Here is a 27,112-nt window from a genome sequence, read left to right on the forward strand (position 1 = left end):
CTAACTGAGCCCTGAGACCCATCAGAACATTTCTAACAGAGCTGAGAACCATCAGAACATTTCTAATAGAGCCCTGAGAACCATCAGAACATTTCTAACAGCCCTGAGAACCATCAGAACATTTCTAACAGAGCCCTGAGAACCATCAGAACATTTCTAACAGAGCTGAGAACCATCAGAACATTTCTAACAGAGCTGAGAACCATCAGAACATTTCTAACAGAGCTGAGAACCATCAGAACATTTCTAACAGAGCTGAGAACCATCAGAACATTTCTAACAGCCCTGAGAACCATCAGAACATTTCTAACAGCCCTGAGAACCATCAGAACATTTCTAACAGCCCTGAGAACCATCAGAACATTTCTAACAGAGCTGAGAACCATCAGAACATTTCTAACAGCCCTGAGAACCATCAGAACATTTCTAACAGCCCTGAGAACCATCAGAACATTTCTAACAGAGCCCTGAGAACCATCAGAACATTTCTAACAGAGCTGAGAACCATCAGAACATTTCTAACAGAGCTGAGAACCATCAGAACATTTCTAACAGCCCTGAGAACCATCAGAACATTTCTAACAGCCCTGAGAACCATCAGAACATTTCTAACAGAGCCCTGAGAACCATCAGAACATTTCTAACAGCCCTGAGAACCATCAGAACATTTCTAACAGCCCTGAGAACCATCAGAACATTTCTAACAGAGCTGAGAACCATCAGAACATTTCTAACAGAGCTGAGAACCATCAGAACATTTCTAACAGAGCTGAGAACCATCAGAAACATTTCTAACAGAGCCCTGAGAACCATCAGAACATTTCTAACAGCCCTGAGAACCATCAGAACATTTCTAACAGCCCTGAGAACCATCAGAACATTTCTAACAGCCCTGAGAACCATCAGAACATTTCTAACAGAGCTGAGAACCATCAGAACATTTCTAACAGAGCCCTGAGAACCATCAGAACATTTCTAACAGAGCTGAGAACCATCAGAACATTTCTAACGGAGCTGAGAACCATCAGAACATTTCTAACAGAGCTGAGAACCATCAGAACATTTCTAACAACCCTGAGAACCATCAGAACATTTCTAACAGCCCTGAGAACCATCAGAACATTTCTAACAGCCCTGAGAACCATCAGAACATTTCTAACAGAGCTGAGAACCATCAGAACATTTCTAACAGAGCCCTGAGAACCATCAGAACATTTCTAACAGCCCTGAGAACCATCAGAACATTTCTAACAGCCCTGAGAACCATCAGAACATTTCTAACAGCCCTGAGAACCATCAGAACATTTCTAACAGAGCTGAGAACCATCAGAACATTTCTAACAGCCCTGAGAACCATCAGAACATTTCTAACAGCCCTGAGAACCATCAGAACATTTCTAACAGCCCTGAGAACCATCAGAACATTTCTAACAGAGCTGAGAAACCATCAGAACATTTCTAACAGAGCTGAGAACCATCAGAACATTTCTAACAGAGCTGAGAACCATCAGAACATTTCTAACAGCCCTGAGAACCATCAGAACATTTCTAACAGAGCCCTGAGAACCATCAGAACATTTCTAACAGCCCTGAGAACCATCAGAACATTTCTAACAGCCCTGAGAACCATCAGAACATTTCTAACAGCCCTGAGAACCATCAGAACATTTCTAACAGCCCTGAGAACCATCAGAACATTTCTAACAGCCCTGAGAACCATCAGAACATTTCTAACAGCCCTGAGAACCATCAGAACATTTCTAACAGAGCTGAGAACCATCAGAACATTTCTAACAGAGCTGAGAACCATCAGAACATTTCTAACAGAGCTGAGAACCATCAGAACATTTCTAACAGCCCTGAGAACCATCAGAACATTTCTAACAGCGCTGAGAACCATCAGAACATTTCTAACAGCCCTGAGAACCATCAGAACATTTCTAACAGCCCTGAGAACCATCAGAACATTTCTAACAGAGCTGAGAACCATCAGAACATTTCTAACAGCCCTGAGAACCATCAGAACATTTCTAACAGCCCTGAGAACCATCAGAACATTTCTAACAGAGCTGAGAACCATCAGAACATTTCTAACAGAGCCCTGAGAACCATCAGAACATTTCTAACAGCCCTGAGAACCATCAGAACATTTCTAACAGCCCTGAGAACCATCAGAACATTTCTAACAGCCCTGAGAACCATCAGAACATTTCTAACAGCCCTGAGAACCATCAGAACATTTCTAACAGCCCTGAGAACCATCAGAACATTTCTAACAGAGCTGAGAACCATCAGAACATTTCTAACAGCCCTGAGAACCATCAGAACATTTCTAACAGCCCTGAGAACCATCAGAACATTTCTAACAGCCCTGAGAACCATCAGAACATTTCTAACAGAGCTGAGAACCATCAGAACATTTCTAACAGAGCTGAGAACCATCAGAACATTTCTAACAGAGCTGAGAACCATCAGAACATTTCTAACAGCCCTGAGAACCATCAGAACATTTCTAACAGAGCCCTGAGAACCATCAGAACATTTCTAACAGCCCTGAGAACCATCAGAACATTTCTAACAGCCCTGAGAACCATCAGAACATTTCTAACAGCCCTGAGAACCATCAGAACATTTCTAACAGCCCTGAGAACCATCAGAACATTTCTAACAGAGCTGAGAACCATCAGAACATTTCTAACAGAGCTGAGAACCATCAGAACATTTCTAACAGCCCTGAGAACCATCAGAACATTTCTAACAGCGCTGAGAACCATCAGAACATTTCTAACAGCCCTGAGAACCATCAGAACATTTCTAACAGAGCCCTGAGAACCATCAGAACATTTCTAACAGAGCTGAGAACCATCAGAACATTTCTAACAGCCCTGAGAACCATCAGAACATTTCTAACAGAGCTGAGAACCATCAGAACATTTCTAACAGCCCTGAGAACCATCAGAACATTTCTAACAGCCCTGAGAACCATCAGAACATTTCTAACAGAGCTGAGAACCATCAGAACATTTCTAACAGAGCCCTGAGAACCATCAGAACATTTCTAACAGAGCTGAGAACCATCAGAACATTTCTAACAGCCCTGAGAACCATCAGAACATTTCTAACAGCCCAGAGAACCATCAGAACATTTCTAACAGCCCTGAGAACCATCAGAACATTTCTAACAGAGCTGAGAACCATCAGAACATTTCTAACAGCCCTGAGAACCATCAGAACATTTCTAACAGAGCTGAGAACCATCAGTTCAAGGCCAAAGCTGCTCCCCGTGCTCAGGAGGGGCTTCAGCCTGTTATAAATATTATAAAGTTTGCCTTTCACAAATATTAAAATGAATATGTATAATATTCGAAAACTCTGCTGTATTAATAGAGGTTTTTTTTTTCATTCCTGCTGTTAATGAAACTTAGAAATGGGGATGAATATATATATATATATATATACATATATATGTGCATTTCTTAGGCTATAGCATGGTATTAAAATAAAGACACTTTTGTTCACAAATATTAAAATGAATATGTATAATATTGGAAAACTCTGCTGTATTAATAGATTTTCTTTTATTTCTGCTGTTAATGAAACTTAGAAATGGTGAGATATATATATATATGTGCATTTCCTAGGCTATAGCATGGTATCAAAATAAAGACTGCTTTTGTTCACAAATATTAAAATGAATATGTATAATATTGGAAAATTCTGCTGTATTAATAGAGTTTTTTTTTATTCCTGCTTTTAATGAAGCTTAGAAATTGTGAGATATATATATATATGTGCATTTCTTAGGCTATAGCATGGTATCAAAATAAAGACTGCTTTTGTTCACAAATATTAAAATAATATGTATAATACTGGAAAATTCTGCGGTATTAATATAGTTTTTTTTTATTCCTGCTTTTAATGAAGCTTAGAAATGGTGAGATATATATATATATGTGCATTTCCTAGGCTATAGCATGGTATCAAAATAAAGACTGCTTTTGTTCACAAATATTAAAAATGAATATGTATAATATTGGTAAACTCTACTGTATTAATATAGGGTTTTTTTATTCCTGCTGTTAATGAAGCTTAGAAATGGTGATATATATAGATATATGTGCATTTCCTAGGCTATAGCATGGTATCAAAATAAAGCCACTTTTGTTCCAAAACCCAGGGAATAGAAAAGACCATCAGAAACACCTCCTGAATTCCTGGATTATTTTATCCAGATGAAGGTGACAGTGCCCAGAGCTCCAGGGGAGGGATTTATTGATCCTCTGTTATCAGAGAATGGGACACCAAGAGGTGCCACCAAGAGATTTCCCTCCCAGGAGCAATAAAATGTGAAATTGCTGAGATGGGGCAGGTTGAGGGGGTTAAACGCACAGAATTTCCAGACTCAGAGGAATGTTTGAATAATGCTTTGGGGTCTTTTGAATATGTGACAATCTGGGATATTTAAATCAGTGTTCTCTGAGTCAGGATGTGCTGTTCTGGCTGAACACCAGGAACCCAGCCCTGAACTAGTTTGGTTTGTCTGTCTCCTAATTGCCTCTTCTTTATTACTTTTATTAAACTTCTAAGTTTTACTAAGAGAGTGAACCAGGTTTCTCACAAGGGGATATTCACAAAATGCAGGGGAGGTTCAGGGGCTGAGGACAGGGTCCAGGGGCACTCACATGATGTGGGACAGCTCCAGGGGGGGTTCAGGAGGAGGTCCAGGGGGGGTTTCAGGGGTCCAGGGGAGGTTCAGAAGGGGTTTCAGAAAGGTCCAGGGGCACTCACACAATGTGGGCCAGGTCCAGGGGAGGTCCAGGGGGGTCCAGGGGAGGTTCAGGGAGGTTCAGGAGGAGGTTCAGGGTGGGTTTCAGGGGTTCAGGGTGGTTCAGAAGGGGTTTCAGAAAGGTCCAGGGGCACTCACACGATGTGGGCCAGCTCTAGGGGGGTTCAGGGAGGTTCAGGGGTCCAGGGGGGTTCAGGGGAGGTTCAGAGGAAGTTCAGAAGGGGTTCAGGGAGGTTCAAAAGGAGTTTCAGGGGTCCAGGGGCACTCACACGATGTGGGCCAGCTCCAGGGGGGTTCAGGGAGGTTCAGGAGGAGGTTCAGGGTGGGTTTCAGGGGTCCAGGGGCACTCACACGATGTGGGAGAGGTTCACAGGGGGGTTCAGGGGGGTCCAGGGAGATTCAGGGAGGTCCAGGGAGGTTTAGAAAGGTCCAGGGGCACTCACACGATGTGGGCCAGGTCCAGGGGAGGTCCAGGGGGTTTCAGGAGGAGGTTCAGGGTGGGTTTCAGGGGTCCAGGGGCACTCACACGATGTGGGAGAGGTTCACAGGGGGGTTCAGGGGGGTTCAGAAGGGGTTCAGGAGGAGGTTTGCTGGGTCCAGGGGCACTCACACGATGTGGGCCAGCTCCAGGGAAGTTCAGGAGGAAGTTCAGGGTGGGTTTCAGGGGTCCAGAGGGGTTCAGGGGGGTACAGGGGAGGTTCAGGGGGGTTCAGAAGGGGTTTAGGGGGGTCCAGGGGTACTCACACGATGTGGACCAGCTCCAGGGGAAGTTCAGGAGGAGGTTCAGGGGGGTTCAGGGGAGGTTCAGGGGGGGTTTCAGGGGTCCAGGGGGGTCCAGGGGAAGTTCAGGAGGAGGTTCAGGGGGGTTCAGTGGGTTCAGGGAAGTTCAGAAGAGGGTTCAGAAGGTGGTCCAGGGGCACTCACACGATGTGGGCCAGCTCCAGGGGGGTTCAGGGGAGGTTCAGGGGGGTTTCAGGGGTCCAGGGGGGTTCAGTGGGTTCAGGGGGTTTCAGGAGGAGGTTCAGGGGCACTCACACGATGTGGGCCAGCTCCAGGGGGGTTCAGGGGAGGTTCAGGGGGGTTTCAGGGGTCCAGGGGGGTTCAGGGGGGTTCAGAAGGGGGTCCAGGGGTACTCACACGATGTGGGCCAGGTCCAGGGGGTTTCAGGGAGGAGGTTCAGGAGGAGGTTCAGGGGGGTTCAGAAGGGGGTTTCAGGGGTCCAGGGGTACTCACACGATGTGGGCCAGCTCCAGGGGGGTTCAGTGGGTACAGGGGGGTTCAGAAGGGGGTCCAGGGAGGTTTAGAAAGGTCCAGGGGTACTCACACGATGTGGGCCAGCTCCAGGTGGGTTCAGGGAGGAGGTTCAGGGGGGTTCAGTGGGTCCAGGGGGTTTCAGGAGGAGGTTCAGGGGTACTCACACGATGTGGGCCAGGTCCAGGGGTCTCTCAGGCTGCTCTGGGAACAGCGGCCGCGGCGGGTCCCTGCTGGGAACACAGCCCAGGGACTTGCTGATGGCGTGGCTCAGCTTCTTGGCCGGGGATTTCTGGGGAGGGGAACAAGGACAGCAGCCAGGTGAGGCCTCAGCGGGGCAGGGGACACTCAGGGAGAGCTGTGACAGGTAACTGCAGGCTGGAAAAGGGCAGGACACGCAGGAATCCTCAGTTTTGTCACAGCATTCCTGGGGGAATGAGTCCTGGGACGCTTTCAAGTGCTCTGACAATGAAAGTTTTAACCAAGTTATGTGAGATTAGGAAATAAACCAATTACCTGGGGGTTTTCTCTCAGGAATTAAGTCCGGGGGCAATCCCATCCCATTAAGGGGTTTTTGCACTCACTCTGTGAGCACAGAAAGGGAATTCTGAGGGAAGGAAGAGTCACTTCCCGATTTTCTGTCCTTTACAGGCAAAGCCAAGGTGGGGCAGCGCTGGGACAGGCAGGAGTGACTTTATCTCCTTTCACGGCTCCCTGGGCTGTGCTAGGTGAGCTCACAGTGATCCTTGGGAATGCTGGAATTCCTGCAGCCCACAGGAACGGGCTCCTGCCCTGAATCATGGCCATAAAACGGGGTTTTAATCCCATCTTGACTGATAAAAGGAATCTGACAATGATATCGCCCATCCCAGGCTCCCACAGGGACATGGGAACCCCGGGGATGGTCTTTGCCAGCCCCAAAATTCCAGGATTCCATGGGGAGGGCAGCTCCTGCTGCTGCTCCCACTCACTGCCAGCCCAGGAAAAGTGTAACCAATTAACTCCCTGGTTAATGACTCCCGTGGGATTCATTACAGCTCCTGGCCAAAGTGGGACTGGGAGCAGCTCTCAAGGGACATTCAACTTCAAATTCAGATGAACATTTATTCAAACAGGAGCCCAGGACAGGAATTCCTGACCATTAGTGCCATTAATACCAAAGGAATAAATCCCTCCTGATGCCCAACCCGCCCCTGCCCTGGAGCTGCAGCCTAATTCCTTTCAGGGTCTGGAATTTTTATTGATTGAGCCACCAGCTCCATCCTGGGAAGCAGCAGAATTGTGTGAAGGCCTTGGAGAGCAGCTCATCCAACAGCCTCTGGAGCTCAGGGATTCCCAACACCATCCAAATGCTGAAATGGTTTGTGCTGGAAGGGACCTTAGAGCTCATCTCATTCCACACCCCCCCTCCTTTCAATGACTTTGAAATCCTCTGAAAAAAAATCACAATTTGATTTGATATCACTTCCTGACCCCACGGAGAATTTAAATAATGCACAAAGACGCGATTATTCCAAACTTTAAAGCCTCTGGTTTTCCCAAATTAATTCTTCACACGCTGAAAATGTCCTCATTTATTTCTCTCTGAATTTGTTCATTTCTCTCCCACAGATTTGAGAGGATCCTCAGGATCTGGAGGGACAGGACACAGGGAATGGCTTCAAAGTGGGAATGGTTCAAAGATTTGGGTGGGATTTTGGGAAGGAATTGTCCCCTGGCAGGGTGGGGTGACACTGGGTGGGCTTTGAGGTCCCTGCCCACCCAAACCAGTCTGGCAGGCTGTGATTAAACACTAATTAACGATCAGGAGCAGCTCTGGGATGTATCCACTGATGAACCCGAGGAAATCGGGCACAGAATGAAAAACTGAGCTTCCTCCAGGATGTTCAGTCACAGAGCAGCTGTGCCAGTGTCCCCAGTGCTTGGGGACATTCCTGTGTCACCGTGGCCCCAGCAGGACCCCGAGCTCCCTGCAGAGCTGCAGCGGGGCAGGAACTGGGAACAATTCCTCCCTGGAAAGGGCAGGGCTGGATTCCCCAGCCCTGGAGGGACTGAAAGCCCTGGGGATGTGGCACTTGGGGACAGGGGGCAGTGGTGGCCTGGGCAGTGCTGGGGATGGCTGCATTCAATGGTCTCACTTTTCCAACTCAAATCAGTCCAGGATTCAATGATTTTTTATAAATTTTACAAAACCCATAGAATTCTGGGATCCCTTCTTCAGGAAACTCAGAGCCTTTTCCTTTCCACACCCATCAGTGAAGGACACTCAGCTTCTGCTCACATCTATCAACCAACATTCAAATAAATGGCTCCTGCTTTGTTTCTCTTCCTGCATGAAATAACAAAACTCATGGCAAAGAGCTGCTTATTGTAAAGGTTAAGGCAATCAAGAATTCTCTGAAATCCTCCAGGGATGGGGATCCAAACTTTCCCCAAGGCCTGAGCAGCCTTTCCATGGGGAAATTCCTGCTGCTGTCCCCCCTGAGCCTGCCCTGGCCCAGCCTGAGGCCATCTCCCCTTGTCCTGTCCCTGTGCCCTGGGAGCAGAGCCCGAGCCCCCCTGGCTGTCCCCTCCTGGCAGGGAGTTGTGCAGAGCCACAAGGTCCCTCCTGAGCTCCTTTTCTCCAGCCTCAGCCCCTTTCCAGCTCCTCAGCCTCTCCTGGGGCTCCAGTCCCTTCCCAGCTCCTGTAGGTGTCCCTTGTCAGGAGGAGCCCAGAGCTGTCCCCAGCACTGGAGGTGTCCCAGCAGTGCCAGCACAGGGGACAGGTGGCCCTGCTGCCACCCCAGGAACACCGGAGTGTTCCCTGGAATTATCCTGAATTACCCAGGATCACCCTGAGCTGCCGCCCAGAGGGGAAAGGAACGAGGAGGGACAGGGAAAAGGGAACAAAACAGGAGCCAAATCTGCTCAGCAGCTCCTGCAGAGGCACGGGAGATGGGAGGGGCTGGGTCTGCTCCAGATCCCACCGTGGTTCCAGGGAAACCCTGCCAAGATCCCATCATTATCCCATGGAAACCCTTCCCATATCCCACTGTTATCCCATTGTTAAACCCTTCCCAGATCCCATTGTTATCCCATGGAAACCCTGCCAAGATCCCACTGTTAAACCCTTCCTACAGCCCATTGCTATTCCAGGGAAATAATTCCTAGATCCCACTGTCAAACCCTTCCCAGATCCCACTGTTATCCTATTGCTATTCCATGGAAGCTTTCCAAGATCCCATTGTTGTCCCATGGAAACCCTTCCCAGATCCCATCATTATCCCATTGTTAAACCCTTCCCATATCCCATTTTTATCCCCTGGAAACCCTTCCCAGATCCCATTGTCAAACCCTTCCCAGATCCAATTGTTATCCCATGGAAACCCTTCCAGATCCCATCATTATCCCATAGAAACCCTTCCAAGATCCCACTGTTATCCCATTATTAAACCCTTCCCAGATCCCATTGTTATCCCATGGAAACCCTGCCAAGATCCCACTGTTAAACCCTTCCTACAGCCCATTGCTATTCCAGGGAAATAATTCCTAGATCCCATTGTTAAACCGTTCCCAGATCCCATTGTTATCCTATTGCTATTCCATGGAAGCTTTCCAAGATCCCATTGTTGTCCCATGGAAACCCTTCCCAGATCCCATTGCTATTCTAGGGAAATCCTTCCTAGATCCCACTGTTATCCCATGGAAACTCTTCCTCGACCCCATTGTCAAACCCTTCCCAGATCCCATTGTTATCCTATTGCTATTCCATGGAAGCTTTCCAAGATCTCATTGCTATCCCATGGAAACCCTTCCCAGATCCCATCATTATCCCATGAAACCCTTCCCAGATCCCATTGTAATTCCATGGAAACCCTTTCAGATCCCATTTGTATTCCAGGGAAATCCTTCCCAGATCCCATCATTATCCCATTGTTAAACCCTTCCAGATCCCACTGTTATCCCCTGGAGACCCTTGCCAGATCCCATTATTATCCCATTGTTAAACCCTTCCCATATCCCACTGTTAAACCCTTCCAGATCCCACAGTTATCCCATGAAACCCTTCCAGATCCCATTGCTATCCCATGGAAACCCTTCCCATATCCCATTGCTATTCCAGGGAAACCCTTCCCAGATCCCACTGTTATCCCATGAAAACCCTTCCCAGATCTCATTGTTATCCCATTGTTAAACCCTTCCCAGATCCCACAGCTATCCCATGGAAACTCTTCCTAGACCCCATTGTTAAACCCTTCCTAGATCCCACTGTTATCCTATTGCTATTCCATGGAAGCTTTCCAAGATCTCATTGTTATCCCATGGAAACCCTTCCCAGATCCCATTATTATCCTATTGTTAAACCCTTCCCAGATCCCACTGTTATCCCATGGAAACCCTTCCAGATCCCATTGCAATTCCATGGAAACCCTTCCCAGATCCCATTATTATCCCATCGTTAAACCCTTCCATATCCCACTGTTATACCCTTCCAGATCCCACAGTTGTCCCATGAAACCCTTCCCAGATCCCATTATTATCCCATGAAACCCTTCCTAGACCCCACTGTCAAACCCTTCCTACATCCCACAGTTATCCTATTGCTATTCCATGGAAACCCTTCCAAGATCCAATTGTTATTCCATGAAACCCTTCCTAGATCCCATTGCTATCCCATGAAACCCTTCCCAGATCCCACTGTTAAACCCTACCCAGATCCCATCATTATCCCATGGAAACCCTTCCCATATCCCACAGTTATCCCATAGAAACCCTTCCCAGATCCCATTGTTATCCCACTGTTAAACCCTTCCCATATCCCACTGTTATCCCATGGAAACCCTTCCCAGATCCCATTGTTAAACCCTTCTCAGATCCCATTGTAATTCCATGGAAACCCTTCCAGATCCCATCGTTAAACCCTTCCCATATCCCACTGTTATCCCATGGAAACTCTTCCCAGATCCCACAGTTATCCCATGAAACCCTTCCCAGATCCCATTGTTAAACCCTTCCCAGATCCCATTGTAATTCCATGGAAACCCTTCCCACAGGAGCCAGGGATGTCCGTGGCTCAGAGAACCTTTGGTGCTGTGTGCCCAAAGGCGCCATGAGGCGGGCAGAAATCCCCCAAATCCCATGATCTATAAACCCATATCTATTTATAATCACATCAGCTATTAATATTACCATTTCTGACCCCATCCCAGGAGCGCTCTGCCCGAGGTGCTCCAGGGACACCAGAACTGGGACAGCCCAGGGGACAAAATCTGGGAGCATTTCCAGGGTTTTATCCCTCCAAAGAGGCCCCAAGGAGCAGCGGGTTCATTCAGCAAAAACACTCCTTAAAAACAGGGATTAAAAACCTCCTTAAAAAAACTTAAGTTTTTAAACTTAAAAAACTCCTTAAAAACCTGAATTTACCTATACACAATTACTATGGTTACAGATTTTAATATATTTTTATATTATATGTTAGATATCATATTAAAATATATTATATAGTAATATAATTATATAAAATTATAGAATAACATAATAATATATAATATACAATTATATGATATATTATTATATATTATATATTATTATATTTATTTATATTCATTCATATAATAATATATTAATTTCTATAATTATATATCATATATTATATATTTATATTATGTAATATCTAAATATTATATATAATATATAAATATTAGATATTACATAATATAAATATATAATATAATATCCAATATTTATATTAGATATCACATTACACTACATTCTAAGATATTGTCATTACTAGAATACTGATAGAATTATAATTATTAAAACAAAATCTAAATGACAAATAAATTATTATAATATTATATTACCATATTATATCATGAAATATTATAATAACGTAATTATAAATAACAATCCTGGGAAAATTTTTTATAATATATAAAATTATATTAAATATTATATACTTAATATAATTATATATAATATATAATATACTTAATATAATTATATAATTATATATTATGTATTTAATTATAATTTAAATATATTTTAATTATATTAAATGATATATATTTTAAATATAAGTATATTAAATATTTACTATAAAAATACCATAAATAAATATATAGGGATATAAAATATATCTCAATACTCTATGTATCAAAAAATTACCAAAGGTACCTCCGAATTTCAGATAAAAGAAGCTCCAGGTATGTAAATAATAACAGATTCATCTTTATAGAAACAATGATGTTATTGATAAGTGTATTGATCACACTTATCCTGACTGTGGAGACATTTATTATTAAGCTCAGTTTGGGTTCTTATTAAGCTCAATTTGAACATACACCAGGAGGGACTGGATTAGGCTGGAAAAGGCCAGAGAGAACTGGTTTTCCCCCAGCAGAGTGAACTCCTCACCAGCTCAAACACAAAATAATTTATTTTATTTTATTTTATTTTATTTTATTTTATTTTATTTTAATTTATTTTATTTTCATTTAATTTAATTTTTTTAAAATTAGGACTCCATTTCAATTTTCATCAATTTACCATGAAAGATTTGGGGATATTAAAAGAAAAAAAAAAAAGATTAAAAAGATAGCACTGGGTGAGCTTTAACATCCCTTCCCATCCAAATGTTCCCATCCTTTACACCTCTCTTTGTATTAAAAATCAAAGGGAATAATAAAGAACCTGCTGTTAGCTGGGATTAAACATTCCAGAAGTTTATTACCTGCAGAATTATAAAAAGGACAACAGAATTTTCCTTTGCCTCCCAACCCCTGCCTGATACTCAGCCCAATTTCCTAAATTAAACAGCAATTCTCTAATGGCTCTTCTTTATGAAGGTAACTGTTAATTATAATCCTATCATCAGCTTCTCTCTGAATAAGGGAAAGGTTGGGATTAAACTTTTGCCATAAAATAGGGGATTTTTTCTCCATAAAATTGTGTGTGATGATCGTGCTGTGATCATTTCTGCAAAGTTTCTTCACTCTGAGTTTTGAGGGCACGTATTGACCAGTGGCAGAGGGGGAGAGGAAAATGTCACAGAAATGCTGTCTCTGAAGATGTCACTGGATCAAAAAAATCCTGCCCAAGCACAGAACTCGTGGTTTGGAGTCGTGGGAAGAACAGGAATTACAACTAACCAGCATCATGTGGAATTGCAGAATGCCTGAGGCTGGAAAAGCCCTTCAGGATCACCGAGGCCAAACTGTGCCTGATGGCCACCTTGTCCCCAGCCCAGAGCTCTGGGTGTCACCTCCAGGAATTCCTGGGGCACTCCAGGGATGGGCACTCCCTGTGTCCCATCCTGCAGCATTCCCTGGGCTTGGTGTGACCCCTGGCCCCATGCAGCCTGTCCTGATCCCTGTGCAGAGCTCTCTGTCCCCAGCACATCCCCATCCCAGCCCTGGGGTGGCCCTGGGGTGGCCCTTGGTGGCCTCCATCCCTGTGTCCACACCACCCATGGTGCCCATTCCCAGCTGGATCCCTCCAGCCCCAGGAATAAACCACACACCCAATCCAATCCCTGTTCACACCCTTTGGTGTGTGGAGAACTGGAAAAGCCCCAGGGAGCAGTTCTCCTCCAGAGCCTGAACCCTCCCAAGGGAACCGGCCCAGACAGGCTGCCCCAGATCCAGCTACCAGAATTCCTGACCCGGGAGAATTCCTGACCCGGGAGAATTCCTGACCCGGGAGAATTCCTGACCTGGGAGAACTCCTGACCCAGGAGAATATCCTGACCCAGGAGAACTCCTGACCCAGGAGAATTCCTGACCTGGGAGAATTCCTGACCCAGGAGAATTCCTGACCCAGGAGAATTCCTGACCCAGGGGAACTCCTGACCCAGGAGAATTCCTGACCTGGGAGAATTCCTGACCCGGGAGAATTCCTGACCCGAGAGAACTCCTGACCCAGGAGAATTCCTGACCCAGGAGAACATCCTGATCCAGGAGAACTCCTGAGCCAGGAGAAAGATCCTGACCCAGGAGAATATCCTGACCCAGGAGGAACATCCTGACCCAGGAGAATTCCTGACCCAGGAGAATTCCTGACCCGGGAGAATTCCTGACCCGGGAGAATTCCTGACCCGGGAGAATTCCTGACCCGGGAGAATTCCTGACCCAGGAGAATTCCTGACCCAGGAGGAACATCCTGACCCAGGAGAATTCCTGACCCAGGAGAATTCCTGACCCAGGAGGAACATCCTGACCTAGGAGAATTCCTGACCCAGGAGAACATCCTTGTCCAGGAGGAACATCCTGACCCAGGAGAACATCCTGACCCAGGAGGAACATTCTGACCCAAGAGAAACATCCTGACCCAGGAGGAACATTCTGACCCGGGAGAACATCCTGACCCAGGAGGAACATTCTGACCCAAGAGAAACATCCTGACCCAGGAGGAATGTCCTGACCCGGGAGAACATCCTGACCCAAGAGAACATCCTGACCCGGGAGAATTCCTGACCCAGGAGGAATGTCCAGACCCATTGCCTTGGTTGCAATCCCAGCTGTGACCAGCAGTGTGTGTTCTGTCACCAGCTGTAAACCATCTGTGGCAGTGTTTCTTTATCCCTTCCAGGAGCCAGCCCTCACAATCCCAGGGCTCTCTGCTGTCCATGGCCAGCCAGGCTCACTGCAGGGCTCAGACAATTCCAGCAGCCACTGGGAGAGGCTCCACCCAGGGCCAGGAGCCCAGCATTCCCCCCTGGATCAGCCCTGGCATTCAGAAGCCCAGCACAGCCTGTGTGCTCTGGATTCCCAGAGGGAGAGCAGCCCCAGCTCAGCACCACTGCACCTTCTCCAGGATCATCTCTGCTGCCACAGAACCACATCTGTCACTGCAGGAGGCTTGGGCTGGGCTCACACCAACAGCCTGACCAGGTTGTGCTCTGACTCTGGCATGGTTCTCTTTTTTTGTTTGCTTTTTTGTACTACTACAATTCTATTTTTAATATTCCTAGTAAAGACCTGTTATTCCTATTCCCATCTCTTTGCCTGAAAGCCCCTTAATTTCAAAATTATAATAATTCAGAGGGAGGGGGTTACATTCTCCATCCCAAGGGGAGCTCTGGCTGTTCCCTGGCAGACACCTGGCTGTGCAAACCAGGACACCCAGGAGGAATTCCCTGCCCCAGGAGGAATTCCCTGCCCCAGGAGGAATTCCCTGCCCCAGGAGGAGCCCTTACCCAGGAGGAATTCCCTGTCCAGGAGGAATTCCCTGCCCCAGGAGGAATTCCCTGTCCAGGAGGAATTCCCTGCCCCAGGAGGAGCCCTTACCCAGGAGGAATTCCCTGCCCCAGGAGGAATTCCCTGTCCAGGAGGAATTCCCTGTCCAGGAGGAATTCCCTGCCCCAGGAGGAATTCCCTGCCCCAGGAGGAATTCCCTGCCCCAGGAGGAACACCCTGCCCCAGGAGGAGCCCTGCCCCAGGAGGAATTCCCTGCCCCAGGAGGAATTCCCTGCCCAGGAGGAATTCCCTGCCCAGGAGGAACACCCTGCCCCATGAGGAGCCCTTACCCAGGAGGAGTGCTCCTTCATCTGGTGCTGGTTGCTGTGGCTGCCGCTGGCGTGGCCCCTCCAGAAGCAGTTCTGGCACAGCTGGTAGTTGTGGCACTGCTGGCAGCGGTACCTGAAGCCCATCATGCTCTCACAGTGGCAGTAGGAGCACTCCACGGGGTGGAAGACTTCCAGACAGAGAGAAAAACCAAAAAAAACCCAAATTAAAACTAAGTTTCGGTGACGTTTTGGAACATCCCGTTTGGCTGGAGCTTCCAGAGCACCCCCAGCTCCTTCAGCACTGGGAATTTGGGCAGGATTTCGAGGGCAGAGCAGGGGATTTTGGAACCATGAGCAGTTCCATCTGGCAGGTTGTCCTGGGTTGGAGTTTGGGATGTGTTCTATCACCATCTTCAGTCCATGGCCCATCAATGCCCTGAGCATGACTCACAGATAACTGCCTCTGGAGTTATCTCTCTTTAATGGGCCATCAAGGACTCACCATCATGAGATGCCCCGCCCACGGGGAGGAGCCAACATTGTCACCTGGATAGAAACTGGCATTTGGGACAGTGCAAGAGATTCCCAGAGGATCAGAGCTCCCAGACCTTTCTATGGGATCACTGCTTCAGGAAGACACCTCACCTGGACTGCTTCCATCGCCCTGCTCAGGGTGAATTCTGACTCTGGCAGTGGTATTTTATTTTATTTTATTTTATTTTATTTCCTTTTCTTCTCATTAAATCGTTTTTCTGACACGGAGCCTCTCACTTTTGTTGTTTTTTGTTTTCAAACCACGACACCAGTGTCGCGTTTTATCTTCTCTATTGACAGGGTCAGGCTGAAAGGGGCCAGTGTTCTGTGTCCACACTCAGGGGTTTGTGAACCCTTATCTCTAGCCCAGTCTCACAAACCACGAGTTGCTCAGCATTTCTGTTAACAGACTAAAAAAGGCCCCCAGCTCTGGCTCTCTACAAGGCCTTTTAAGGACAAACTGTCCAATTATGAAATGACACCTGAATTATTTGGCTTTTAACCCAATAACCAACCACCCCTGGCCTGCAATGGGGATTTTTTAATCCAGTTACAAAATACCACCCAGACCATGAAGGAGAAGGTGAAAAAGAAGGACTCAACCTACACCCTAAACCCTCCATCTTGCTTTATATATATATATATATGACTATATTCTAAAGCCTTAAACTAATTTTCCCACCCTGTGCTATCCCACACTTCTATCCCAACCCCACAGCCACAATCCCAGGGCTCTCACTCCATTTTGGAGCCTTTTCCACGGCCTCAGGTCACTGCAGTGTTTGCTGGGGGTCAGTGAGCACAGAAATCTGGAATTCTCTGTGACCTGGGAACAATTCCTGCCCAAAATCCCATCTAAATCTTCCCTTCTTCAGTTTAAAGCCATTCCCTGTGTCCTGTCCCTGCAGCCCTTGTCCCCAGTCCCTCTGCAGCTCTCCTGGAGCCCCTTTAGGCCCTGGAAGATGCTCTGAGCTCTCCCTGGAGCCTTGTCCTGTCCAGGTGAGCACCCCCAGCCTGGCTCCAGGAGAAATCCTCCCACCTTTCCTTTCCCTGCTCCTCCCTGGCTGGGTGCAGGCAGCAGAGATGCTGCTGATCAAAGGGCTCAGAGGCAGCACAAGAGCAAACCCTGAAATCCTGCTGTGGGGAAGCAAAAGCAAGGTTCTGATAACAGAAACCACGAGGCACAGCCTCAAAGTGATGGAGAAGAAGACTGGAACCACCAGGATCAGGGATTATCACATCAGGGACCAGCAAGATGGGAACCAAAGAGGTGGGAGCTGGTTTGGTTACCTGCAGGGTTTTTTTTTGCTTTCTCTTGTTTTGGGTTTTTTGGTTCTTTTGTTGGGATTTTTGGTTGTGGTTTTTATTTTCTGTTGTTGTTGTTTCTTTGGGTTTTGCTTGTTTAAGTTTTTGTGGGGTTTGTTTATTTGGGGTTTTTTTTTTGTGGTATGGTTTTTTGTTTGTTTTCATTTATCTGCAAGGGCCAAAATTTAGCTTTGGATGGGAAAGAGCCAAGGGAAGGGGAGCAGCCAAGATGGTCCCCTCCTGCTCCTGCTGCTGCCAGGGATCAAATCAGGATCCCCTTTTCCTTGGAGCTCACCCAACATTTTAACCAGACCAACCTCCTCACCTTCTGGGCACCATTTCCCATAGCACTCGACAGCAGGAAATCACCACCAGCAAAATTAATTTAAAAATCCCAGGATCAAAAAGGCTGGAAAATCCCTCCCAGCCCATCGAGTCCAAGCTGTGCCCAATCCCCACCTTGTCACTGAGTGTCACCTCCAGGGATTCCTGGGACACTCCAGGGATGGGGATCCAAACTTCCCCCAAGGCCTGAGCAGCCTTTCCCTGGGGAAATTCCTGCTGCTGTCCCCCCTGAGCCTGCCCTGGCCCAGCCTGAGGCCATCTCCCCTTGTCCTGTCCCTGTGCCCTGGGAGCAGAGCCCGAGCCCCCCTGGCTGTCCCCTCCTGGCAGGGAGTTGTGCAGAGCCACAAGGTCCCTCCTGAGCTCCTTTTCTCCAGGCTCAGCCCCTTTCCAGCTCCTCAGCCTCTCCTGGGGCTCAGGAACATTCAGAGGATGTGGTTTTATTTCCATGAAGTGCTGTAACACTCCAATCACGGGGGCTGTAACTCTGCCAGCCCCCAGCCCACATTCCTGCTCACTGGGAGCCCAGACAGGCACCATGAGCAAGGACAGAGAGTGGGGAATGCATTTGTGGAGGATTCAATCCCAAAGCCTGACAGAAGGCTCACACAACATGGATCTGGGTGCACACTTTGAGATAAGAAATGCTGACTTCAAAATACCACAGCATAGGACAGATGTTGTTGGGAGAGAAACGGAACTGGGAACAAGTTTTAAAGGATGGCCTTGTAAATAAAACTGGATATTTTAGAGAAATAGAACCATGAAAGGTGCATTGCAGTAGGATCCACCAGGGGAAATTTTAAATTATTGGCTTTAAGGCATTTACAGCATTGTGTGGCAAAAGGTGAAAGGCCAAAAAACACTTATATGGGACAGTAATTAGGAAATAGTTTGGCTTCTGATTGTGATGGCATGAATTGTAACACTGTATTGTGTCACCCTTCTCAATGAGACTAAAAATGGAATAAAAGTCTTTAAAGCAGCTCTCAGTTGGCCCATCTCTGGCTCAGGAAAAGGGATAATCCACCAACAGAGACATTCCCAAGCGTGAGCAAAGCCCTGCCCTGTGCCCAGCAGCAGCAAATCCCCTTTACCATTCTCCACGTGGGCCAGCCTGTGCATGAGGGGCAGCCACACAAGGCACTGGGGAGGGGGGTCAGCCATCAGCGTGTCCAGGAACATGTTCAGCATCACCTTCTTCTGCGGGGAGAGCACAGGGAGCACGGCATTGCAGAGAGAAACAGCCACTGCGGCCAAAAACACCGTCATTTCACACGGCAAGGGCTTCAACTGCTTCTTAAACAACTTGTGCCTGCCAGGAATAGCTCCTGTACTGCCAGAGTCAGGGAATCCCAGAGTGGTTTGGGTGGGGAAGGATCTTAAAAATCATCCAGTGCCACCCCTGACATGGAAAACACCCTAAATCCCATCCAGTGTCACCCTTATCATGGAAAAACCCCCAAAATCCCATCCAGTGTCACCCCTGCCATGGAAAAAACCCCAAATCCCATCCAGTGCCACCCCTGCCATGGAAAACACCCTAAATCCCATCCAGTGTCACCCTTATCATGGAAAAAACCCCAAAATCCCATCCAGTGTCACCCCTGCCATGGAAAAAACCCCAAATCCCATCCAGTGCCACCCCTGCCATGGAAAACACCCTAAATCCCATCCAGTGTCACCCTTATCATGGAAAAACCCCCAAAATCCCATCCAGTGCCACCCCTGCCATGGAAAAAAACCCAAAATCCCATCCAGTGCCACCCTTATCATGGAAAAAACCCCAAAATCCCATCCAGTGTCATTCCTGCCATGGAAAAAACCCAAAATCCCATCCAGTGCCACCCCTGCCATGGAAAAACCCCAAAATCCCATCCAGTGTCACCCCTGCCATGGAAAAAACCCTAAATCCCATCCAGTGTCACGCTTATCATGGAAAAAACCCAAAATCCCATCCAGTGTCACCCTTATCATGGAAAAACCCAAAATCCCATCCAGTGTCACCCTTATCATGGAAAAACCCCCAAAATCCCATCCAGTGCCACCCCTGCCATGGAAAAAAACCCAAAATCCCATCCAGTGCCACCCTTGCAATGGAAAAAACCCAAAATCCAATCCAGTGCCACCCCTCTCACGGAAAAAACCCAAAATCCCATCCAGTGCCACCCTTGCCATGGAAAAAAACCAAAAATCCCATCCAGTGCCACCCCTGCCATGGAAAAAACCCAAAATCCCATCCAGAGTCACCCTTATCATGGAAAAACCCCCAAAATCCCATCCAGTGCCACCCCTGCCATGGAAAAACACCAAAATCCCATCCAGTGCCACCCCTGACATGGAAAAACCCCCAAAATTCCACCCAGTGTCATTCCTGCCATGGAAAAAACCCCAAAATCCCATCCAGTGCCACCCCTGCCATGGAAAAACACCCAAAATCCCATCCAGTGCCACCCCTATCATGGAAAAAAACCCCACATCCCATCCAGTGCCACGCTTATCATGGAAAAAACCCCAAAATCCCATCCAGTGCCACCCTTATCATGGAAAAAACCCAAAATCCCATCCAGTGCCACCCCTATCATGGAAAAAACCCCAAATCCCATCCAGTGCCACCCCTGCCATGGAAAAAACCCAAATCCCATCCAGTGTCACCCCTGCCATGGAAAAAACCCAAATCCCATCCAGTGTCACCCCTGCCATGGAAAAAACCCAAATCCCATCCAGTGTCACCCTTATCATGGAAAAAACCCAAATCCCATCCAGTGTCACCCCTGCCATGGAAATAAACCCAAAATCCCATCCAGTGCCATCCTTATCATGGAAAAAACCCAAATCCCATCCAGTGCCATCCTTATCATGGAAAAAACCCAAATCCCATCCAGTGTCACCCTTATCACGGAAAACCCCAAAATCCCATCCAGTGTCACCCTTATCATGGAAAAAACCCCAAAATCCCATCCAGTGCCACCCCTGCCATGGAAAAAACCCAAAATCCCATCCAGTGCCACTCCTGCCATGGAAAAACCCTAAATCCCATCCAGTGCCACCCCTGCCATGGAAAAAACCCAAAATCCCATCCAGTGCCACTCCTGCCATGGAAAAAACCCAAAATCCCATCCAGTGTCACCCCTGACATGGAAAAAAACCAAAATCTCATCCAGTGCCAGCCCTGCCATGGAAAAAACCCCAAAATCCCATCCAGTGTCATTCCTGCCATGGAAAAAACCCAAAATCCCATCCAGTGTCACCCCTATCATGGAAAAAACCCAAAATCCCATCCAGTGCCACCCCTGCCATGGAAAAAACCCCAAAATCCCATCCAGTGTCACCCCTGCCATGGAAAAAACCCAAATCCCATCCAGTGTCACCCTTATCATGGAAAAAACCCAAATCCCATCCAGTGTCACCCCTGCCATGGAAATAAACCCAAAATCCCATCCAGTGTCACCCCTGACATGGAAAAAAACCAAAATCTCATCCAGTGCCAGCCCTATAATGGAAAAAACCCCAAAATCCCATCCAGTGCCACACCTGCCATGGAAAAAACCCCAAATCCCATCCAGTGCCACCCTTGCAATGGAAAAAACCCAAAATCCAATCCAGTGCCACCCCTGCCATGGAAATAAACCCAAAATCCCATCCAGTGCCACCCCTGCCATGGAAAAAACCCAAAATCCCATCCAGTGTCACCCCTGCCATGGAAATAAACCCAAAATCCCATCCAGTGCCACCCCTATCATGGAAAAAACCCCAAAATCCCATCCAGTGTCACCCCTGACATGGAAAAAAACCAAAATCCCATCCAGTGCCACCCCTGCCATGGAAAAAACCCCAAAATCCCATCCAGTGTCATTCCTGCCATGGAAAAAACCCCAAAATCCCATCCAGTGTCACCCTTACTATGGAAAAAAACCAAAATCCCATCCAGTGCCACCCCTGCCACGGGATCACAGACACTTCCCACTGCTCCAGGTGCTCCAACCCTGGCCTTGGGCCTTCCCTGGGAACAATTCCTGCCCAAAATCCCATCAAATGTGAATCTGGAGCCTCATTGATTCTGAAATCAAAGGCTCTTTCCTACTGTGTCGTACTCCAAATATGCTAATTGCTAATTAACTTATATTTAGTCACTATAAATTTGACATCAAAGGCTCCAGAAATGTTTCTTCTGGAGCATCATCATGCCCCAGAGTGGAAACATTTAATTTGAGGCCTAAGATCAATCAAGTTCATGTTTACTGTTGATTTAAGGAGCAGTGATATTATTTACACTACCTCCAACAGGAAACAAATCATTGGAACAATTAAAATCCAACTGCCATGGATTTAAAAATAAGCTGGTGCACAGAAGGTGTTTATTTTAAACAGATCCTAGAAGTGACTTTTTGAAACTAGTTGTCTTAACAGTGAAAAAGCTTGGGGAAACTGAAAGGAAAACAGTAAAAATGCCACGTTTATGTTCTGGAAAAGAACGGAGTCATTTTTGTGTTCTGGTGGGGAATGGGGGTGGCCCTTCAAGGAGGGGAATCAACAGAAATGGCAGAAAATCCTTGAATTGCTTAATCTGGACTGTTTCTAAGTGCTTGGGTTGTACAGGGGACCTCAGGGATCCCCAGCCTTGATGCCCTGGGAATCCCAGATCCCAAATCCCAGCTCCCAGATCTCAAATCCCAAATCTCTGACCCCAGACCCTAAATCCCAGATCCCAAACCCCAGATCTCAAATCCCAGCTCCCAGCTTCTAAATCCCAGATCCCAGACCCTAAATCCTGAATCCCAGATCTCAAACCCCAGATCCCAGATCTCAAATCTCAGCTCCTAGAGCCCAGATCTCAAATCTCAAATCCCAAATCCCAGACCCTAGATCCTGAATCCCAGATCTCAAATCCCGAATCCCAGCTCCCAGCTCTCAAATCCTAGATGCCAAATCTCAAACCCCAGACCCCAGCTCCCAGAGCCCAAATCCCTGATCCCTGGATCCCAAACCCCAGACCCCAAATCCCATTTCCCAGCCCCCTGGCCCCATTTCCCAGCCCCGTGTCCCAGCTCCCAGCCCAATTTCCCATTTCCCAGCCCAATTTCCCATTTCCCATTCCCCATTTCCCATTTCCCAGCCCCATTTCCCATTTCCCATTCCCCATTCCCATTTCCCCTGTCCCATTCCCCATTTCCTCTGTCCCATATCCCATTCCCCATTTCCCATGTCCCCTGTCCCATTCCCCATGTCCCCTGTCCCCTGTCCCTGTCACCTGCTGGGGGAAGCAGGAGCGCGCCGCGTGCTCCGTGTAGCCGAAGGAGGGGCCCCCATTTCCCATTTCCCATTCCCCATTCCCATTTCCCATTCCCATTTCCCATTCCCCATGTCCCCTGTCCCATGTCCCATTTCCCCTGTCCCATGTCCCCTGTCCCTGTCCCTGTCACCTGCTGGGGGAAGCAGGAGCGCGCTGCGTGCTCCGTGTAGCCGAAGGAGGGGCCCCCATTTCCCATTCCCATTCCCCAGCCCCATTTCCCATTCCCATTCCCAATTTCCCATTCCCCATTTCCCAGCCCCATTCCCCATTTCCCCTGTCCCATGTCCCATTTCCCATTTCCCCTGTCCCATGTCCCTGTCCCTGTCACCTGCTGGGGGAAGCAGGAGCGCGCCGCGTGCTCCGTGTAGCCGAAGGAGGGGCCCCCATTTCCCATTTCCCATTCCCCGTTTCCCATTTCCCATTCCCCATTTCCCATACCCCATTTCCCAGCCCCATTTCCATTCCCCATTCCCCATGTCCCATTTCCCATTCCCCATTCCCATTCCCATTTCCCATTTCCCCTGTCCCTGTCCCTGTCACCTGCTGGGGGAAGCAGGAGCGCGCCGCATGCTCCGTGTAGCCGAAGGAGGGGCCCCCATTTCCCATGTCCCATTTCCCATTCCCATTCCTCATTTCCCCTGTCCCCTGTCCCATTCCCCATGTCCCCTGTCCCCTGTCCCTGTCACCTGCTGGGGGAAGCAGGAGCGCGCCGCGTGCTCCGTGTAGCCGAAGGAGGGGCCCCCATTCCCCATTTCCCATACCCCATTTCCCATTTCCCAGCCCCATTTCCATTCCCATTTCCCATTTCCCCTGTCCCCTGTCCCCTGTCCCATGTCCCCTGTCCCTGTCCCTGTCACCTGCTGGGGGAAGCAGGAGCGCGCCGCGTGCTCCGTGTAGCCGAAGGAGGGGCCCCCATTCCCCATTTCCCATACCCCATTTCCCATTTCCCAGCCCCATTTCCATTCCCATTTCCCCTGTCCCCTGTCCCCTGTCCCTGTCCCTGTCACCTGCTGGGGGAAGCAGGAGCGCGCCGCGTGCTCCGTGTAGCCGAAGGAGGGGCCCTCGAACACGGCCGTGGGCAGCTTCAGCACCTCCCGCAGGAACTGATCAAACTTGCTGAAAATCATCAGCCCGTTGGAATCTGAGAGCTGAGAGAAAATATCTGTAAGAAAATACAATAAAACCCCCCGGTAAATGCGGGTTCTATTCACACCCCGATGGGGAAAACCACGTCTGCTCTCTTGGGAAAGGTTCAAAAGTTGAATTAAAAAAAAAAAACTAAACAATTAGGAGACAGCAATAAAGCAAAATATCAGTTAGGGCCAGGTGATTTAAAAGGATCAGTGTGTTACATTTAATAGATCCTAATGCATGATTTAAACATTTCTCTGGAGTTTGAATTTTCTCTGTTGGCTTGGGTTGCAAGATGTAACCAAAAATGTGTATTTAATTTCTATCTCTTGAAACCAGTTGGGGAAGTTTGGTTTTTTTTATCTCTTGTATAACTCATTCCTCATAACTCCAGAGGGATCTTCTGTCACTGGGCAGCTGTAAAACCATCTGGGGCAGTGTTTCTTTATCCCTTCCAGGAGCCAGCCCTCACAATCCCAGGGCTCTCTGCTGTCCATGGCCAGCCAGGCTCACTGCAGGGCTCAGACAATTCCAGCAGCCACTGGGAGAGGCTCCACCCAGGGCCAGGAGCCCAGCATTCCCCCCTGGATCAGCCCTGGCATTCAGAAGCCCAGCACAGCCTGTGTGCTCTGGATTCCCAGAGGGAGAGCAGCCCCAGCTCAGCACCACTGCACCTTCTCCAGGATCATCTCTGCTGCCACAGAACCACATCTGTCACTGCAGGAGGCTTGGGCTGGGCTCACACCAACAGCCTGACCAACAGCTCTGACTTTTATCCTTTTTCGTTTGCTTTTTTGTACTACTACATTTTTTTTTTTTAATTTTCCTGGTAAAGACCTGTTATTCCTATTCCCATCTCTTTGCCTGAAAGCCCCTTAATTTCAAAATCACAATAATTCAGAGGCAGTGGTTACATTCTCCATGCCAAGGGGAGCTCTGGCTGTTCCCTGGCAGACACCTGGCTGTCCAAACCAAGCCATCTTCTGCTCAGTTTCCACTCTCTCCCCAACCATTTTATCTTGTAGACTCATCTGTGAGTGGCTCTGTTTGGTCTGATAACACAGGATCAGTAAATTCCTTCCTGGAGCTTTGGTTTATCATTATCTTCCTCTGGATAATTCAGGGATAAATGCAGGAGGATTCCCTTTATCCTCTGGTTTGGATGTTACAAACCCCATCTTTACTTTTAACACTAAATAAATCTACACATTCATCACATCACCATTTCTAAACTCTGCTCATAATAAAAGAAACTAGAGAAATCCTCCCAAATTACACATACAGCATTCATTTTAAGATTTGTGGCAAGCCAACTTTATAACAGGCATTTTTAACACTGCTCATTGGTTCTGAGCACTGCTGGGCCACAGGATTTGGCAATTTCAGGGTTCCCACATCCAGGATGTTCTCTCCATCCCAGCTCAGCCAGTCCAGAGGAAAGCTCCTGCCAGTGCAGGACTGGGACAGAGGGAGAAAGGGAGGAGAATCCCACAGGAACACACCCTGAACCCAAAACTACAGAAACCCCTCAGAGGGGAGCCCAGAATGACCAACATTTGTCACTGTGACAGGGCCAAAGGTGGCAGAACTCCATGGACACGTGGGGTCTGGGATTTGGGGTCTGGGATCTGGGATTTGGGGTCTGGGATTTGGGGTCTGGGATCTGGGATTTGGGATTTGGGGTCTGGGATTTGGGGTCTGGGATCTGGGGTCTGGGATTTGGGGTCTGGGATTTGGGGTCTGGGATCTGGGATTTGGGGTCTGGGGTCTGGGATTTGGGGTCTGGGATCTGGGGTCTGGGATTTGGGGTCTGGGATTTGGGGTCTGGGATCTGGGATTTGGGGTCTGGGATCTGGGATTTGGGGTCTGGGATTTGGGATCTGGGATCTGGGATTTGGGGTCTGGGATTTGGGATCTGGGATCTGAGATTTGGGGTCTGGGATCTGGGATTTGGGGTCTGGGATCTGGGGTCTGGGATTTGGGATCTGGGATTTGGGGTCTGGGATTTGCACAACATCCCAGGATCCCTGGGACTGGGAAATCCCTCCCAGCTCAGCCAGTCCCAGGTGTCCCCTGAGAGCCACCTCCAGGGATTCCTGGGACGCTCCAGGGATGGGGATCCAAACTTCCCCCAAGGCCTGAGCAGCCTTTCCCTGGGGAAATTCCTGCTGCTGTCCCCCCTGAGCCTGCCCTGGCCCAGCCTGAGGCCATCTCCCCTTGTCCTGTCCCTGTGCCCTGGGAGCAGAGCCCGAGCCCCCCTGGCTGTCCCCTCCTGGCAGGGAGTTGTGCAGAGCCACAAGGTCCCTCCTGAGCTCCTTTTCTCCAGCCTCAGCCCCTTTCCAGCCCCTCAGCCTCTCCTGGGGCTCCAGTCCCTTCCCACAGGAGCTGTTGGAAGCTGAGGACACTGAGCTTGTGGTGGGAAGGGGAATGGGATCCAATTTTGGATCTGAGATTCAGAGCAGGAATTGTTCCCTGGCAGGGTGGGCAGGGCTGGCACAGGGTGCCCAGAGCAGCTGGGGCTGCCCCTGGATCCCTGGCAGTGCCCAAGGCCAGGCTGGACACTGGGGTTGGAGCACCTGGGACAGTGGGAGGTGACCCTGGGACAGTGGGAGGTGACCCTGGGACAGTGGCAGATGTCCCCGGGACAGTGGGAGGTGTCCCTGGGACAGTGGGAGGTGTCCCTGCCATGGCAGAGGGTGACACTGGGTGGGATTTAAGGTCCCTTCCAGCCCAAACCATTCTGGGATTCTGAGAACGTTTGTGATGAGAGAAGTTTGCACTTTTTAAGCAGCTCTGTGGGGACAAACGTGCTCCTGAAAGCAAAAAGGGGCTGAGCAGATGGTCCCTGGTGTTTGGAAGGATGCACACAGAGCAGGGAGGTGCTGCAGATGTCCCATTCCTGTCCCTGAGCCTCAGGAGTCCCTCAGCCCCTAACCCACAAAAAAAGGGCAAATCCCAGGGCAGGGATGCAGAGAGTGTGACAGGA

The 27,112-nt window shown here is 48.4% G+C and overlaps 1 protein-coding gene across 1 annotated transcript in view; it reads right to left on the reverse strand.

Annotated features, from left to right (window-relative positions):
- DTNB (dystrobrevin beta) overlaps positions 1-27,112 on the reverse strand; it is a 177,956-nt gene that overhangs the window by 114,614 nt on the left and 36,230 nt on the right. Inside the window, exons 7-10 of the mRNA XM_066314554.1 lie at positions 24,003-24,157; positions 18,800-18,905; positions 15,543-15,709; positions 6,205-6,329 (exon numbers count right to left, since the gene is read on the reverse strand). Coding sequence (XP_066170651.1) covers positions 6,205-6,329; positions 15,543-15,709; positions 18,800-18,905; positions 24,003-24,157 — 553 coding nt within the window. The remainder of the gene's footprint in view (positions 1-6,204; positions 6,330-15,542; positions 15,710-18,799; positions 18,906-24,002; positions 24,158-27,112) is intronic.

The sequence above is a fragment of the Sylvia atricapilla genome, chromosome 3, assembly GCF_009819655.1.
Source record: "Sylvia atricapilla isolate bSylAtr1 chromosome 3, bSylAtr1.pri, whole genome shotgun sequence".
Taxonomy (NCBI): Eukaryota; Metazoa; Chordata; class Aves; order Passeriformes; family Sylviidae; genus Sylvia; species Sylvia atricapilla.